This window comes from Chenopodium quinoa, unplaced genomic scaffold (assembly GCF_001683475.1).
Source record: "Chenopodium quinoa cultivar QQ74 unplaced genomic scaffold, ASM168347v1, whole genome shotgun sequence".
Classification (NCBI taxonomy): Eukaryota; Viridiplantae; Streptophyta; class Magnoliopsida; order Caryophyllales; family Amaranthaceae; genus Chenopodium; species Chenopodium quinoa.
The window spans coordinates 3,233,181-3,250,824 of NW_018745533.1; the positions used below are offsets into that span (position 1 = coordinate 3,233,181).

A 17,644-nucleotide genomic window follows, 5' to 3' on the forward strand; every position below is an offset into this window, starting at 1 on the left:
TACATATCACTATGAATTATGAAGTATTGTTACTCCGTATAATAGTATTATGCTAATGATCATAACTTAGAAAATTCTTCGATACAATTATCCAAATATATAATTTTTTTTTTCATTAATACTTTGTTAACATCGTCGATCCCTTTCAAAATGTGGAATTTTGGGAAGAAAATTCAATCCACGGATTTGGCATTATGAACATAGATAGATACTTATAAATTTATTATCATTATCATCATTTAATAGTATGTAGTAGAAGACGATACATTAGGTAATTAGTGTGAGACAAATTGAAAAAAATTTGTGGACACTGGCAAGTGAGTGCCAAGATAGTCCAGCAACTGATTGATGTTGATGAGATATGTCTTAGAGTTTTTTGTCTCAAACACATCAAATCACCTTCCAAATCATAATGAGTTCAATTCATGACAATTCCTTTAACCCAAGCTAAAAGTGAACTTGATTAATTATTTAAGATGAAGAGATTATTTAGATTCAAATTACTACTTATCTTTCTTCAAATTTAATTGTTAAAAAGAAGTTTTTAATTAATTTACAATTGGTATGGTGACTATATATAAATCTTATAACATAGTACTTTCATATAATGTAATAAGATAATTGGAAAACTTATTATTGAGTCATTCAGTAAATTAAACTCTTAGAAAAATTTGTTGCTCACCCATTGTGCATATTAAAAAGCGGAAATAATATAATATACATAACAAACAACAAAGAACACGGGAATTTTATGTGGAAAACCTTTTTTTACCAGAAATGAATACAGACTGTGAAATATGTACTAGGACTTTAATTAATGTGTGAGATGGTGATATATAGGCTCTCAAAATCTCTCCATCTAAGCCCCTAAACACGAATACTAGCTCTCTTTTAGGTTTATTTAACCTCTAACTGAATTGATACGAGAATTACACATAAAAGTATATCTTCGACTTAATAGACCATATATATATATGGTTCTAAACCTAAATGATCGTGCTATCAAACCCATGGCCGTTCTCTTCTCTAAACACTCCTCCAAGTCGAACCACGTCCATAGACTCAACATAAACAATAAACTCAAATGTGAAATAAAGTACATTATTAATATTAACATTGCTTGTACATACATACCTCCTCATGAACTCCAAAGAATATTTGACTCCTAGTAATAATAACAATAAATAAATTATACTATAATTTTAGTATTCATGTGTAGCCAGAATCTATGTAGGTAATAATCATGATTTGGACTTCTCAAAGGGTGTCAAAAATTCTTTTTATTTAGTGATAAAAACCTTTTTATTGTGTGTTAATAGTTATTGGCTTTATTGCATATATTAGATTTATTTTATTGGTTAATTTAGAATGACATTTGCTAATATTTTCAATTGAAAACAACCTCCATTATATTTAGATCAGCAAGCATTTAAAACCGTGATAATACTGATCAATATTGGAGTATTAACTTTGGAGCACTCAAAACTTGACATATTAAGCCTTCTCTCAAATCTTCTTCATGGGCCACTACACTAGTGCCATCAAATTAAAAGAGTAAAACCCTACATATAAGTAATGCAAATTTAAAAGGTTAGACTTGTAATAATTATTTCAACCTAAGTGTGCTAAATAGACTGTATTCGATATCCTATGTCTAGAAACGGTGTTACAAATACTAATATTAACGATGGTTGGATCGGTGCAATCCCGTAAAAGTGAGCCCTTAGTTCAATTCATACAGGATTTCTATGTACAAAAAATTTACTAGAGTATATGATAAAGTTTAAAGATTAAATCATTATCAACGATAGGACTTTGTTAGGTTTAATTTCCCTCTTGGGAGCTGAGGGTTTTTTTCTAGCCGTTTGCTAGATTTTTTTTTTTTTTTTAAAAAAAGTTTTCCCTTCCCTTTTCTCATTCATCTCTTTTATTCTTAAATCTTTATAGGGGGTTCCACTGGTGTTCTTACCGGTGATAAACCCCTACAACAATTTTTTATTGCTTTTAATATGATTATTTTCATCCAAATAGATATATATGCACTTATGGATTTCAAGCCGAGTTAGTGCTAATTTATAAATTGTATTGCTTCAGATGATTTTTTATATATATATTTTAAGGTGCTCGTTAATCAAATCAACGATTAATTAGTTATAAGGTGTTATCTACTTATATTAGAATTTTATATTTTTGGTAAGTGTCGCTTGACTATCTTTTATTAATAAAATCCTTTTTTCCTTGTAATCCTTTAAAAAAAATGAAATACACATATCAATTGCTCACCTTACACATGCTCATAACCACCCCTATTGTCTCATCTAAAGTATGCAAAGTATCAAATTGTCATTTGTTATCATTGTGAGTATTTGGGAGAAGAAAAAGTATTGTACTACTTAAACAATGGGCACAATCGATATAGTCTCCAATAGGAATTTTACTACCACTCGGTCTGCTTGCTTCATTTTATTTTAATTTCTGTAAGAAAATAAATTTTATATTTAATTTAAAATAGTTTCATATAAGATAAACTGAACATGACCTTAGTTATAAGTTTTGTAAGAAAAATTAAAACAAAGTTATACACAAAAAAGTTTTCATACAAATAAGACATAAGAATTTAAAGGTAGATATTAGATTACATAGGTCATTTAATTTCAATTAACTCCATTTTAAAGTACTATATTATTATTAATAAATCTTATTATTATAAATCCGTGTATTGCACTTGCATTGCACGAGGCCTAAACTAGTTATTATATATTATATATACACACTATGCAGACTAGTAAACACATTTGATTAAGATTTTCAAACTTGGACCAATATAAGTCTATTTTTTATTATTATTATTATTTTTTTTTTACTTCAAAAAAAAAAGTCTATTTTTTTTTTTTATATTTATATAGAATTGCAATGTGAAAGTAACATACTTTTAATTAAGCCATTGTTAGATTTTTGGTGAAAATGTGAACTTCCAGAAACAGCTGATAAGTTGTTTAGTGGTCCTCTATTACTATTATCATACCATAACTAAGTGGGTTGGTAATACAAAGTTAAATTCATGGTATACTACCATAATTAGCACAATTTCATTTATTTTATTTATCATAAGGCACGATTCTTGCATTTGCTATAATCATCTTTAAATTAAATAAAGATATATTCACTAAAGATATTTAGTAAATAATATCTTAATATAAAAAATTTATCATGAAGATGATAATCATCATAAATCTTAATATATGTTACCATAATCATATCTTTTACGAAGTAAAATTCATAAATAATATATGTGTGATACATTTTTGATATTATTAAGAGAATAATATAGTTAGTGTTACTATTTATGATAAGATATTATTTAATTTATAGGATTTATGATTATGGTAGTATATCTTTAAGATTTATGAATATTGCTATCGTCATAAATTTTAAAACATATACCACCATAATCATAAGTCCTAAAATGTATTCATTGAATAATATATAATTTTTTTATATTGATTTTATCTTATATCTCTAACAGATTATTATATGATTATTATTTATCTTCATCTTCATTTTTCATATTATAAATTACAATGTGTAGTCATAAAATTAAAAGACATATCACGTCTGATGTAGATCGATGGGCCGGGATTCGATAATATATCATGAATAACACCTCTGAATATTCTAACTAGGTAATTAAGATAATTGATTGGCATTCACACATCATAAATTTTTATATATACACCATGAGGATCCTATCCTTATGTTTTGAAATTACAATGGCAAAAAATTGTCTCAAATAATGGATCTTATATTAAAGTGACTATTATTGTCAAATTTACCAAAAATTAGAATGCTTAGCTAAGAAAATAAGATAAGTTTAAAAGTAATAAGTAAACTTGAATTTTCTTTTTTTGTTTTTTTTTAATAATAAACTTGGAATTTTCAGATATTATATGTAATACTTCATTTGTATTTACAAAATTTATAACAATATAATTATCATCACATTTGATAATGGTCAATTATGACCATAAATGTAATAAAGTGAATATATAAATCGTATAAAATGTGATAAAGTGAATATATAAATCGTATAAAAGTCAAACTGTTGCAACTTTATAATAACATATCAAAGCGAGTATGACATCTCAAAGCTCGATTCCTATTAAAAACATTAACTGTACCACCAAAAAAAAAATGATTAAAATAGTAATTCACTTTCCTCAATGATCTCATTGAAATCACCTGAAAAATCAATATCATTAAGAATTTTTAATTTCTATAAAGTAGTGCTATAATTTACTCCAAGAAAGTGTCCACCTTGCTGGCTTGATGTATCATTTATGTGGAAAACTTACAACTCCATATATGACCTTTATTTCGTCTTACATCATATTTGCAAAAATATGTCCCATTTATGTCATTAATAATATGATTAATTACTTTATAATTAAAAAAGTATTGACCCCATTTGACTATAAACTCTTTATTTCCTCCCAACAATCTATATAAACCAACCAAAAATTTAATATTTGCATTATATCCTTTCCATATCATATAGTATATCATAAAAATTCATGTATATTTTCAATAGACTAATGTCTTCTCTAAACATTATTATTTTCTTACTAATAAGTCAACTTATCCACTCTTCTAATGGAGAAACTCACCAAAGATCAACTTACATCATCCACATGAATAAGTCCCTCATGCCTAATGTTTTCACTAGCCACCATCATTGGTACACCTCCACCGTCGAGTCCCTCGCCTCGGCCGTGACACCCCATGGCTATGACTCACCCACTTCTTATAGTTCACCTAGTGTCCTTTATAGTTATGATAATGCCTTACATGGGTTTAGTGCATTTTTGTCTCAAAATGAGCTTCAAAAGCTTGAAAAACATCCGGCTTTTGTAATAGCTTATGAAGAGGCTAGAGCTACACTTGACACCACTAGGACTATTGACTTTCTTTCACTCAACTCACGTACCGGTCTTTGGCCGGCCTCAAACTATGGCCACGACGTTATTGTTGGGGTCATAGACACCGGGGTTTGGCCTGAGAGTCGGAGCTTTAATGATGCCGGGATGACCCCAGTGTCATCCAGGTGGGAGGGTGCGTGTGAGGGAGGACAAAATTTTAACACGTCCATGTGTAATAACAAGTTGATAGGGGCTAGATACTTTAACAAGGGTGTTATAGCCTCGAACCCTAAGCTTAAGCCCAAGGTGAACTCGGCTAGGGACAACGACGGTCATGGCACCCATACCTCGTCAACAGCCGTAGGAAACTACGTTGATGATGTGTCCTTCTTCGGCTATGCAAGAGGTACAGCTAGAGGGGTGGCTCCTCGCGCTAGAGTGGCTATCTATAAGGTGGTATGGGATGACGGCCTTTGCCTCACCTCGGACATGCTTGCTGCCATGGACCAAGCCATTGCAGACGGTGTTGATGTCATATCCATATCACTAGGATTCCATGAGCTCCCCCTTTACAAAAATCCTGTTGCAATAGGCTCGTTTGCTGCGATGGAGCGAGGCGTGTTAGTGTCCTCTTCAGCAGGAAATAAAGGCCCGGCGTATGGTTCTGTCCACAACGACATTCCCTGGTCCATGACAGTTGCTGCAAGCAACGTTGACAGACAATTTTCCGGGACTTTGTTGCTCGGAAATGGCCGGGAAATCGTAGGCTGGACCTTATTCCCGGCTAGTGCTGTCATTCAAAAGGTCTTGTTGCGATACGAGCAAAAACTAGCAATGTGCAACTCTTCTGATTACTTGACAAAAGTAGCTACTAATGAAATAGTCATTTGTGAAGATACTGGTAAATCTGGTATGGTATTTAATCAAATTTACCAAGTTTCTAACTCTAAAGTAGCTGGTGCAATATTCATCTCCAAAGATCCTCTGATTTATGAGGCAGGGGAAGTCTCATGGCCTGGGATTGTCGTCGGTCCCAAGGAGGGCCGAACCATTATAACATACGCGAAATCACACAAGAATAGTTCTTGGGTGAGCATGCAATTCCAGCAGACGTTTGTTGGGTTGAAGCCTGCACCAGTTGCCGCGTCTTACACCTCTAGGGGACCGTCTAGGAATTGTCAGAGTGTACTGAAGCCGGATGTCATGGCCCCCGGAACACAGATACTAGCAGCTTATGTTCCGAACATTGAGGTTGCTAGGATTGGTGATAACATAGTACTGTCAAATGACTATGCTCTGATCTCAGGAACATCAATGGCGTGTCCACACGCTTCAGGAGTGGCCGCCCTTCTGAAGGCAGCACACCCAGATTGGACCCCTGCTGCTATCAGGTCTGCAATTATGACAACAGCAGACCCGCTTGATAACACTCGCAGTGCTATCAAGGACAATGGTTTCAACCTTGCACCTGCTTCCCCATTAGCCATGGGATCAGGTCAGATTGATCCTAACCGTGCACTTGACCCAGGGCTTGTCTACGACTTGGCACCACAAGACTACGTAAACCTCCTTTGTTCAATGAATTTTACAAGAAACCAAATGATGAGCATAGTAAGATCAAACAAACACCACTGCTCAACCCCATCAAATGACCTCAATTACCCATCCTTCATTGCTTACTATGAAAACAACACAAAAACTGCTACTACAACTTTTCATAGGACTGTAACGAATGTAGGAAGATATGGTATGACAACATACAAGGCACTGATAACCGCACCTAAGGGAGCTCAAGTGAGGGTGTACCCGAGAACATTGGTGTTTAAGAGACGGTATGAGAAGCAGAGCTATACTATGACGATCAAGTACAAGAGTGCTGATAAGTCAGAAAATACATACGGTTCGCTGGTTTGGATGGAAAACCATGGACAGCATAGAGTAAGGAGTCCCATTGTTATATCCCCGACAGTGTACTTTAAGCCCCCTGTCTGATCAATATGTCCACAATAAAACAAGTAGTTTAGCCAAATATTGAGAGGCATATTATACCCATAAAATTGTAATTTATGAGACATGCACCCTTGGCTTTGCTCAATCCTCCTTCTCCCAAAGATTTTAATCCTATGTCATATGATCAAAGCTAAATTACTTAGATTACTGAAACAGGTTTTTCGAGTCATTTAAGCAGTCAGAAAATAATGTCCCCTTAAAGTGCTTTCGCAGTTCTTTCCAGTCAAGGATCTTCATTGGGAGGTATCGGAAGCTAACCAAAAGTACTCATATATGTAGATTTTTATGTAGAAGAAGCATATACTAATTAATCACGGTAATGTACACATTAGCATCATTTCAAGGCTAAGCGTTATCAAGCAATTGGACAATACCTTTATCGAGCATTACAACTCTAGGTGTATTAACCTCGAGTTTGATATTAAACAAGCAATCTAAAGCATACATGAACATTAAGGATATGTATGCATCAATGCAGGTGTGAGTCTATGATATTCCAGACCTAAATGTCACAAAAGGAATGTATCTTTCTTTAAGCTAAGTTTGGTTTTGAATTTCAGGTGAATTTAAAAAAAAAAATTACGGCTCGCAAGAGAAATCAAGTCCAGCAATTTGCCCAAGTTCTCACTGCAATGAGAATCACTTTTCAAACAAAGCAAGGTAAAACAGAGATTAACCCAAGTAAAGCTCTAACATGTACACAAGGGGTTTGTACCCCAAACAGCACTTTAAAACATACACATATTCAGTATCACTGTCGTAAGCGGGTGAAGTATTATTCCGTATGAATATTGGAATTTTCTTGACCCCATTGAGGTTATATATTAAATCTAGAGTGCATATAAATAGGGGTTTCGAGAATGGGAAAGACAATCAAGAGTTAAGATCCTTTCAACTCTCTGATCATAACAACCCCTAATAGTTATCCCTACAGAATGCTGTGTTTAAGAATCACTGACTTGATGCAGTGCTGGCATCGATTCACCAGACAAGAAGGACTTGGCCAGTATAAGGGAAAGCTTAGATTGATGTAGAGGGACTTCATGGCCAGCTCCCCTCATCGCCACAAATGTAAGGCCTTTGTATTCTTGTGTCCATCCCCCAACCTGTTCGAGTACAGAAAAACCAAATTATGTATCAGAACAGCATATGATTAAATTGAGGTTTTTCGAGTACATAAATTCCATGTAAACAATCAGTCAAAAACTCAAGCTAGGATGATGAATTTAAAGCAAAATATCTGAAAGGTAATTTAAACACTAAGAAACTGAGCTAAGTAAAAGGCATTAAGGCAGTATTTCCTTCCCAAAAGCCTATATTAGTGAGGTTCAAACAACTATTCCATTAATTATGTATCAGAACAGCATATGATTAAAATTTTAAACTTATAAGACTGCAAGTTGCAAAAAGTAAAATATGAGTTTGATAAACAAGTTCCATCTAACCATCTTAGGAGCGATTTAAGTTCTGCAATGGAAAGAATAGAAAATAAATGACAATTATATAAGTACTTGAATAAGTATATGCACAAAACATAAACGCAAACTCTAGCATAGCTTATGCATCATAGCATAAATTAGACTTGAGGAATCCATAACCAGTTTTGGTTAGAGTAATAAGACAAAGCTGACAGTAAAACCGAGGATAATATAGGAAAGTAGTCTTAGCTTCTACAGTAAGTGTAATAAATTACCTGTCCGTCATCATACCAGGCACGCCAAGGCTTAACGGTTGGAAGTTTGAGAGCATCTATACTGTATCTTGTTGATGTGACAGGAATTACAGCATCAGTATCACCACTGCATTGAGTAAATAAAATAAAAAAGCTATATTATTTGCTTTTCATTGGAGCTCATTTCATGTCAACAAAAATACAATTACAATCAACATGCTTATAATACAGATAGAGCAATACAGAAAATATAATTGCAAACGACAAAATCGACTAAGAAAAATAATTGCAAACCACAACCAGCCCTTTGATAGTAACATATGCTTTAACAAAAAGACTAATTGGGGTGTTGTCCTAATTTGACCATTGCCACAAAAACCCTTGTACTAGATTTAGTGTTGACGGTCACTGGTTCAATTACACAAACAAGCTGATGCACCGAGCCTGCCAGTCAATTGGCTGTCATTATGAAGGAGCTCATGTGCACATATCACCAATATATATGTGCACCCAAATCCTAATTATAACATCAACTTAATAAACTCCAGACTTAAGTCCAGTCACGAGTGTTATGTGCAACAAAGTACGTGTCAGTTTCTGAACTTTTACAAACAAAATATCAATAATTTTCTAATATAATGGGAAATCAATTATAATGAAAAAAAAACATGGAAATGATGCTCAACAATAGACCAAAAGGTCATATATACAAATTACATATATTAATATACTCCCTCTTTCCATGAAAAATCTTCCTGTTAGGCTTTGGCACCCTTATTAAGGAATTTAGTAGGGTGGGCTATGGGGACAGAGAGTGTGTACTTCACATGGGTTAAATATGAAAAAAAAAATATTTTAAAGTTTAAACCAATAAGATTTTTTGTAAGACATCCTAAAAGGAAATACAGGAAGATTATTTGTGGACATCCTAAAAGGAAATACAAGAAGATTATTTGTATGTGGACAAAGGGAGTATATTCTAACCATTTTGACACTTAGAACAAACCCATCAAAAAATGGTTTCATGATCTTCCGAGCCCCCCCCCCCCCCCCCCAACCCACCCGGAAAAAAAAAACACAAAATTACAGGATTAAATAAGGGATAAGATAGTGTGTGCTGATTAAAACCTGAAAATCCAAATTCAAATTCCCACATCCATAATATATGTCAAGGACTGAACTCAGTGATCTTCCAAACCCCCCCCCCAAAAAAAAAAAAAAACACACACACACACACACACACATGCACAAAGGAAAAAATACAGAGCCAAATACAGGATAAGATAGAGTCTGCTGATTAAAACCTGAAAATCCAAATTCGAAGTCCTGCATTTATAAGCTCGTGATATATGTCACGGACTGAGCTCGATGAATCTTTCCAGTTGGTATTTATCATTTCACTGCAAGACACAAAGAAGGAAAAAAGTATATTGAGTGGCATTAAATTGCAACTGGTAACTTCAACTCCATTTGGTGCAGTGTATAGATGTAAAGGAATGCAGGGTACAAGCACAACAATTAAATAGCAGTCAGCAGATATCTACTCCCTCCACCCAACAATAAAGTACCTTGTTACTGTTCTGGGTTTCGCAAGCTTAAATCATGTCAAAGTCAACTAGTAACTCTATTATGGGATGGAGAATACGAACGAAGATGATCAAGAGAAAATCATTGGAAAATATAATTATTGTTCTGGATATCAGTGTTACAGCTTCAAGGCAGAATTATTAGCTAAAAAACTTCAAAGTTCAGAGTGTGAGGATACTATCTAAAGATTGCCACGTTATCATATAAACGAATATTGGAAATGAGATCAAACCTGAAGGATTTATAAAACATACATATGATATAGTTTCCAGAACAAACTGGATATACCACAAAATTATCACACTAAATTAATGCATAAAAATATACATGAGCTTTATATTTGAGGTAAAAAAAAATGCACAAGAGCTAGAAGCAATGTTAGATTATTTTTTATCTCCAATCAAACCCATTTTTGTAATCAAACAGCCCCTGTTTCCAAAAAAATTGTGATCAAGTCATGTCGCAAATATCTTTTCATGAGCAACAGTTTACTCAATGAAAATCATCTGCTCAGAATACCCTGTACTAGAAGCGGAAAGCCAGGTTAGCCAGATTATCATGCACATAGGTGGCCACTAAAAAATTCCTGCTAAACCATGCTTATAATATTTGATCTGACAAAATGGTCAATTGCCTATTTCTGGAGAACTACCTGCATGTTTCCCATTTCTTAGGAGCAAACTTGGGATTAACGTGTAGTGCTTGCTGAACTTCTGGATTGTTGAAGTATACAACTGAATGCTTCTCACTACATGGATCATATGCTTCATTGGTGTGACCGATCTAGCAAATACCATTCCCAATCATGAATAATCAACAAAGATATTAAACAAGGATGAACTTTTAGATTTATAAAACTTGAAATTATTCCCTACATATTAGAGTATTAACCTTAGTTAACATTTCATATAAAGCAAGAAAAGTGGAAAAAGAATAAGTAGGCATATTTTCTAATAAAGTAGTCCATTAGTTGTACAGTCAAAGAGTGGACATAAAAGACAGTCAATTTGAACTCCCCAAATCAGAAAGTAGGATAAATGGATAATCAATGTGATATGATTGAATATAATATTGGAACGGAAGCTAACAACAATTTTTGTTACTCAATAAGGCATGCACAACTAGCTCAAAAGATCAGATCTCCAAGCAGCAAGATGATAATTAATAAGCACAGTCAGTATAGTAAGAGAGAGCAAGTTTCACAGAACTAAAAAGCCAATATAGAAAGCAAGGTCTTAGCTGACATTATGTCGGCTCAAGTCCAAGGACACAAAAAACTCTAATCTTAGAAGGTCAATGCTTAAATAGTTCAGAGAGGATACAAGGTGGATGCACAATGTTAAGTTATTATCCCCATTTAATCCAAGTACTGAAGGCCAACCTCCCCATCAATAATACTCGCCCATCCCTAAATAAAATCCCCATTTCTCATAGGCACACAATTTTAAGAGACGAGTGTTAGTGAGGTGTTGTTGATTAAAATTGAATACAAAAGAAAGGTAGTGGGAATAGTTTATTGTTTCCAGAGGAAGTAAGCAAAAAAATAATGGGGTTAGAGGGGTTTGTTCGTTAGAAGTGAGTAAAAAAAAATAGTGGATTCGGGGGCCCACCCGAATTAGGAATAGCAGAACGGGACTTTTGAATAGGAGCAAAATTTTGAGATAAATTGAGCTTTTAATCAAGGACGGAGGAAGTATGTAGCTTTGCATTAATTAGATAAATAATTAACATTCTTACATGCTAATTTTACAAACAAAAAATGTTGCAGGATTAAAACAAATGCCAAAATACCACTTAGCTCTTACCAGTCTTTTCAGTAGTTTGTTAGGTAACGAAGAGTTTGCAGTACAAGAGGGGGTATAGATGCTATATGGGTCAATGTTTCCAAGTTCATTGTTAGCAACATCTAGTATTTTATTGCACTTGTCTGATGAGTGTACAAATGATTCAAAGTCGCAGAATACGTTAAGCAGCTTGTATGTTTCATCAGAGATTAATCCGGATGACCACATAAATTGGAAAACCCCAAGGTGGTCATAGAAATCATCAGTCAGGGCATTTCCAACCTGAAACACATATAAATAAAAAGATAGTTAAGTATTCTGCAGATAGCCATAACAAGCTCGTGTTTCTCGCATGAGAGGAAAACATACCATATAACCCTTAAGATTAATCGTTTTCTTGGTATTTGCCAAGTTGTGCCTTACAATTGCTTGGCTGAGCTGGGTCACATAATGTCCTGTAAAACATACAACATCATTCTCTGCAATAAAAGGTGAAGGGAACTCTGCAAGCACCAATTTTCTAAATATGTCTAATAGATGATCTAAACTACACCGTAACTACCATCTGAACCTCTGTCTTTCCTACCAGTATAAAAGTATACGTTTAACAAGCACCACTACGCAAACAGTCGCTTTTGACATTGGACTGACCACAAATGTACCCATAAGCTTGTAAGATAATATTTAATTGATATAAGCCATTTAGTTATAAATATTTTGAGTCACTGAAAATTACCTAGCTACACATCAAAAAAAAAAATCACAGCACTAAACACAACATCCAGGATCCAGATTCTAGATAACCTAAAGAAGAATCTCTCCTCTGTATGAGAAAGGGGGCTTCTAAGCATCGCAGGAACTTGTCAAACGTATTTATAAAAATTTGGAATGAAAGGAAACACAACATATTTTGAAAAAAAAAAACAAATAAATAACTAATCCAACGCAAAACAAATATTTAAGGAATACCTCCATATCTCTCTCCTGAAATGTAAAATTATCTCCCCTTATAGTGTGGGAACCGTTCGAACCACTCCAGCAGAAACTTCAAGGAGTCCTGAGCTGAAATCCATAGAAGAACAGTCTACAGCCATAAATGATTCTATTTTTAAAATATATATAAGTCCACGTCATATATGTTAAAAGCAGATACCAGTTCTTTTGTCTCCATGAGATAGCAAATCAGATGTAGTGTTGGAATATGAAAAGCCAACTCCAGCAGGAAAATCCAGAAACAAAATATTGGCAACTGCATAAAAAGCAAATGGTTTTAAAAAGAGCCCCCTTCAAGATCAAATTAGCACAAGACCGTACCTGTTCCTAATGATCATACATTTAACATTAGCAAATCTAGCCATTACAATCTTAACCAGAACACAAACAAATTGAACTTGTTTACAGCTTAATCAATATATTTACAGATGCAATAGGTGCCCATTAGGCCTATCATTATCAATCTTGATCTCTTTATTAGTGTTGAATGACATACATGGCATTTACCCTGCAGAACCAATTGCTAGACATAGGACAAGATGTAAAAAGCATATTTGGAAATGTAACATATTCTCTAACTTGTTTGCTGCTGATTTTTTTGACCACTCAGAATTACAATGATTTCAAGAAGAAACCTAATATGATGAATTTGACATGAAGAATCACAAGTTCACTCAACCCATCATAGTCCTAATAAGATACACCCTTTGTCTCTAAAAGTTCTTCTTACTTGGACAGTGATTGTCATACAAACAAAAGTCAAAACTGGAAGAACTTCTAGAGGCAAGGAAAGTATGTCCTTGTCTTTGTTAGGTTTTAAAAAGAAATTAGAAAAATAACACTTTGAACTTAATACAGAATTACCCAAAAGATTGGATAACTCAAAATGATTAAAAAGAAAGAGGGAGGGAGAGAGAGGGGGTGTCAAGAAAATGGGGGGAAATTTGTGTTATGCAGGTCAGTTATTCCTTTAAACTAAAGATCTTATTTTGCATAAAAAAGTACTTAGAAAAACATAGCCAAACGATACAAGGTGTTGTGTTAAACTTTGCCACCCAAATTCAAAAATATAGATTACATCGCTTTAATTTTCAGTCAAGATTGAAAAATGTATTCTCTGAGTCTATGGTGAGAATACTGAGAAATGAATTTAATGAGTTGATTTGGATTTTGAGTAGTTCTTACTTGTCTGTTATCATTATTTTTACTGAGATATCTTGTGTGATCTCTCTGATGAAAAAACTTAAGTCCACTAGAAAAGCTAATACAACGGATTTAATGTCACATCAAACCATGTCAAACCCGAAGGATAAGATGAGACACTAGAGCTTTTATACTCTATCAGGATGAATAAAAAAAAAAAACTGTTGTGAAACGTGTAGTTCCCAAATTATCCATATCAACAGCAGATAGTTTTGATTTTAACGTTTCGAAGCATATACTTGGTAACCCTCCAATTAGCTCTTCCTTCATTGAATTCTAATTCCAAATCAAAAACTTTAATATCATATACAAAGTGTTTACTTTCCTACTTTCTTTCATCCATTCGAACTCCTTCTTCATGGTCCAATATTAGAGGAAATAAAGAAACTTGAGCATTTGAGTCAATGGTAGAAAGAGAGTTCAACCATACAATTACATAAAAATATAAGAGTAGAAATGAATTCATTGACAAATCCATTAAAGTATTGCATACCTTTGTTCCAGGAGTGAGGATTCATATAAAGTGTTTTCCCATCTTTCTCAATATGAAATGGACCCAGCTCTTCTGCCTCCCCATAGGCAATGGATGAACATCCGGGCCCTACACGAAACAACCATTAACTCAAATTCCCAATCTATACAGCATCAACTTGCTAAAAAAAACACCATTACAAAGTAAAATGCAATCCAAAATACAGCTAATATAGAAAAACAAATAAATCAATGAACACACCTAAATTCTAAGTATATTTACAAAAAAAAATTATAGAAAAAACAGTCCAAAAATTCACCAATTTTAATCTATATCAACCAGAACAAACAACCATTAATTCAAAATACTTGAATAATCACATTTCAAGACTAAAATGCAATCCAAAAGACAGCCACCCATACTAAATTAAATGACAATTATTTCAATCAAAAAATAAATTCGATATCATAACCAGTATGTTTCAAGCAATAACAAATAAAATCAAAGTCAATGTCAACTAGATTAGTTAGCAAAAGTCACCCAAAGTGATACTCAAAACTAGTGATCGAATCCCGTCTACATCATTACCCTTTCCCACTCCCAATTCACCAAATACAGAATAAAATTAAATAAAAGAAGGGTTAAAAACAAGATTGAACCTCCATTAAGCCACAAAAGAAGAGGTTTTGAAGAAGGATCTTCAACAGCTTCAATGAACCAATAAAACAGTGCTCTTCCATATTCTTCATTAACAGTTACATACCCAGAAAACTGTGAAAACCCCACATCAAAATTCTGGCCAGGAAGATAATGAATTCTGTCTAAATTTTGTTGAGTAAGTGGGTCCAATGATGAACTTGGAAAACCGCTAATACCCAATTGAGGATTTAGAGTGAAAATGAGTAAGTGAAGAAAAAGAGAGAAAATTTGACTGAAATATCTCATTTTACTTTGATTTTTGGTTAATTCTGTTCAAAATGAGTACTTAGTTTTAATTTCATCCGAGATTTTTGGGCTAGATATTAGGCATAGACGGCATGGGCAAATTGTTTAGTGATTTTGTGGTTGGTGGGAGTGTGATACTATTAAGATAATGGAGTCTTTTTCAATCTTTACAATAATGTATGAGTTCATGCAATGATGTAAATTAGCATATCATGTTGTTTAAAAGTTGATTACTTCATAACAAATCAAAAATTTTGTTTGCATGGAGTCATGGGTTTGAAAGTATTTAAAAATAAATAGTTGCTTCATTTCTATTTTTTGCACTATTCATTTGTCCTATTTTGACTATTATTTGTGATTTATACATAAGAAAAAATATAATATTGTGGGTACTTATTAGAATCATCTCAATGATTAGATTATTAATTTTCAATTGTTAGAATTTATACTTATTGGTAATTAAATATATTAGTGATCAAAGATTAGCATTGACATGTGTATCCAAGAGAAATGGAGCAAGTATTTAAAAACGGAGGGAGTATAAATTATTCGAGTATGATCGGTTCTTACTCGTATAGGGGGTGTTTGGTTCGCGGATTATAGGTATGAGGTATGGGTTTAGAATGACCAAAACCCATACCATATGTTTGGTTGTCAAAAATATGATTTTTAAACCCATACCTCAAACCCGTGAGGTATGGGGTGATTTAGAAACCTTGGGGGTAGGTGGGTTTGGCTCATTCCATTCCCTTAGGTATCAAATACTACGTGAAATTAAGGGGATGATATTCCATTTTAGAATTGAACCAAACACATGGTATTAAGTATCAAGTTCCAACCCGATACCACATTAACTTTATTCCTGATTCCAAACCTATACCACTTTGTGAACCAAACGCTCCATAAGAGTTTGGTTTAAACTTCAAATATATATGTTGAAGGGTTTATATTCCATTTATTGATTTTTGTCCTCTTTTATTTAGATTGTCAAATGCTTGAGGGTTTAATAGAAATTATTAAAAGAAAACTGCCAGCGATGTTGGAAATTTTTATTAAAAAAAAAAAAAAAAAAAAAAAAAAAAAAAAGTGGAGGATTAAGCTAATCCTACGGGCAGTACTTCATGTCAAAATACTTTATAAATCGACATAGGTGACAAATTTTTTATAATGAATACAACTATGTTCTAAAAAAAAACATTGTAACTTAAACGGTAGTTATAACTAACTTATAAGCAAATTGAACATTACAAGTTTACAACTTTACAAAATTATACAATAAAATAAATTATATAAAATGAGTTCTCTTTTCCCCTTAATTACTTCATAAGAGTAATATAAAGGGTAATATCCAAATTCCAAATTAATAAGCAACATTAATTAGACGCCATAGTAGTGTACTCAATCTTTAACAATTAATTAAGATTGTAAATTTGACAGCATTATTTTGTATTGCACTTCATACTTAGATACGTTGCTTTGAGTTGAAGCATTATATGATGACAAATACTTGGGAACTAATATTCCAATTGTTTTGGGCGGCAGCGTGGGAAGGCAGGCAGCGAAGCCCATATGAGTTATCACAATTGCTCTCGTGTGCGGTGTTGGTACCTCATCTTGTAGTCATTGCTCAAACTTCACTTGTGTCGGAAGTGTCCGCGAATTCGAATAATGTTACTAACATAAATGGAACAATGACGGATTTAAAAATAATATTTAGTTTTAAAATAAGATTGATGAACTTTATTCGGGATAAAAGGAATTTTATAAGAAAAAAATAAAAATAAAATTTGAAAATATGTACATTATAAATTTAAATTTACTCAATTTTCAATAGGATCAATTGGCCCTGGAATTATGAATGCGACTCCACCCAATGATGACAAATGTACTAGTTCAAATGAGATTACTAACAATGCATATATGGGGATGGGGCAATTAATAGAATTATAACTATACATAAATGATGGGTTTATAATTTTATATTATATAATTATTGAATTTACCAGTGGGGTAATTCCTCATCAGACTAGAACCTCTCACACGTCAATTCAGCTCAAAAATT

General features: G+C 33.2%; 1 protein-coding gene and 1 pseudogene across 1 annotated transcript; one reads left to right on the forward strand and one right to left on the reverse strand.

Moving 5' to 3' along the window:
* Window positions 1-4,527: 4,527 nt before the first annotated feature.
* LOC110715705 (subtilisin-like protease SBT1.9) lies at window positions 4,528-7,299 on the forward strand. The gene has a single exon (XM_021894301.1). The coding sequence runs from the start codon at window positions 4,572-4,574 to the stop codon at window positions 6,906-6,908; it is 2,337 nt and encodes a 778-aa protein (XP_021749993.1). The 5' UTR covers window positions 4,528-4,571; the 3' UTR covers window positions 6,909-7,299.
* A 238-nt stretch (window positions 7,300-7,537) lies between these two features.
* Window positions 7,538-15,742, reverse strand: LOC110715706 (annotated as a pseudogene).
* Window positions 15,743-17,644: the final 1,902 nt, after the last annotated feature.

What these genes read in the sequence shown, in the direction of transcription:
- LOC110715705 (XM_021894301.1), top strand. Translation starts at nt 4,572, where the DNA reads ATGTATATTTTCAATAGACTAATGTCTTCTCTAAACATTATTATTTTC.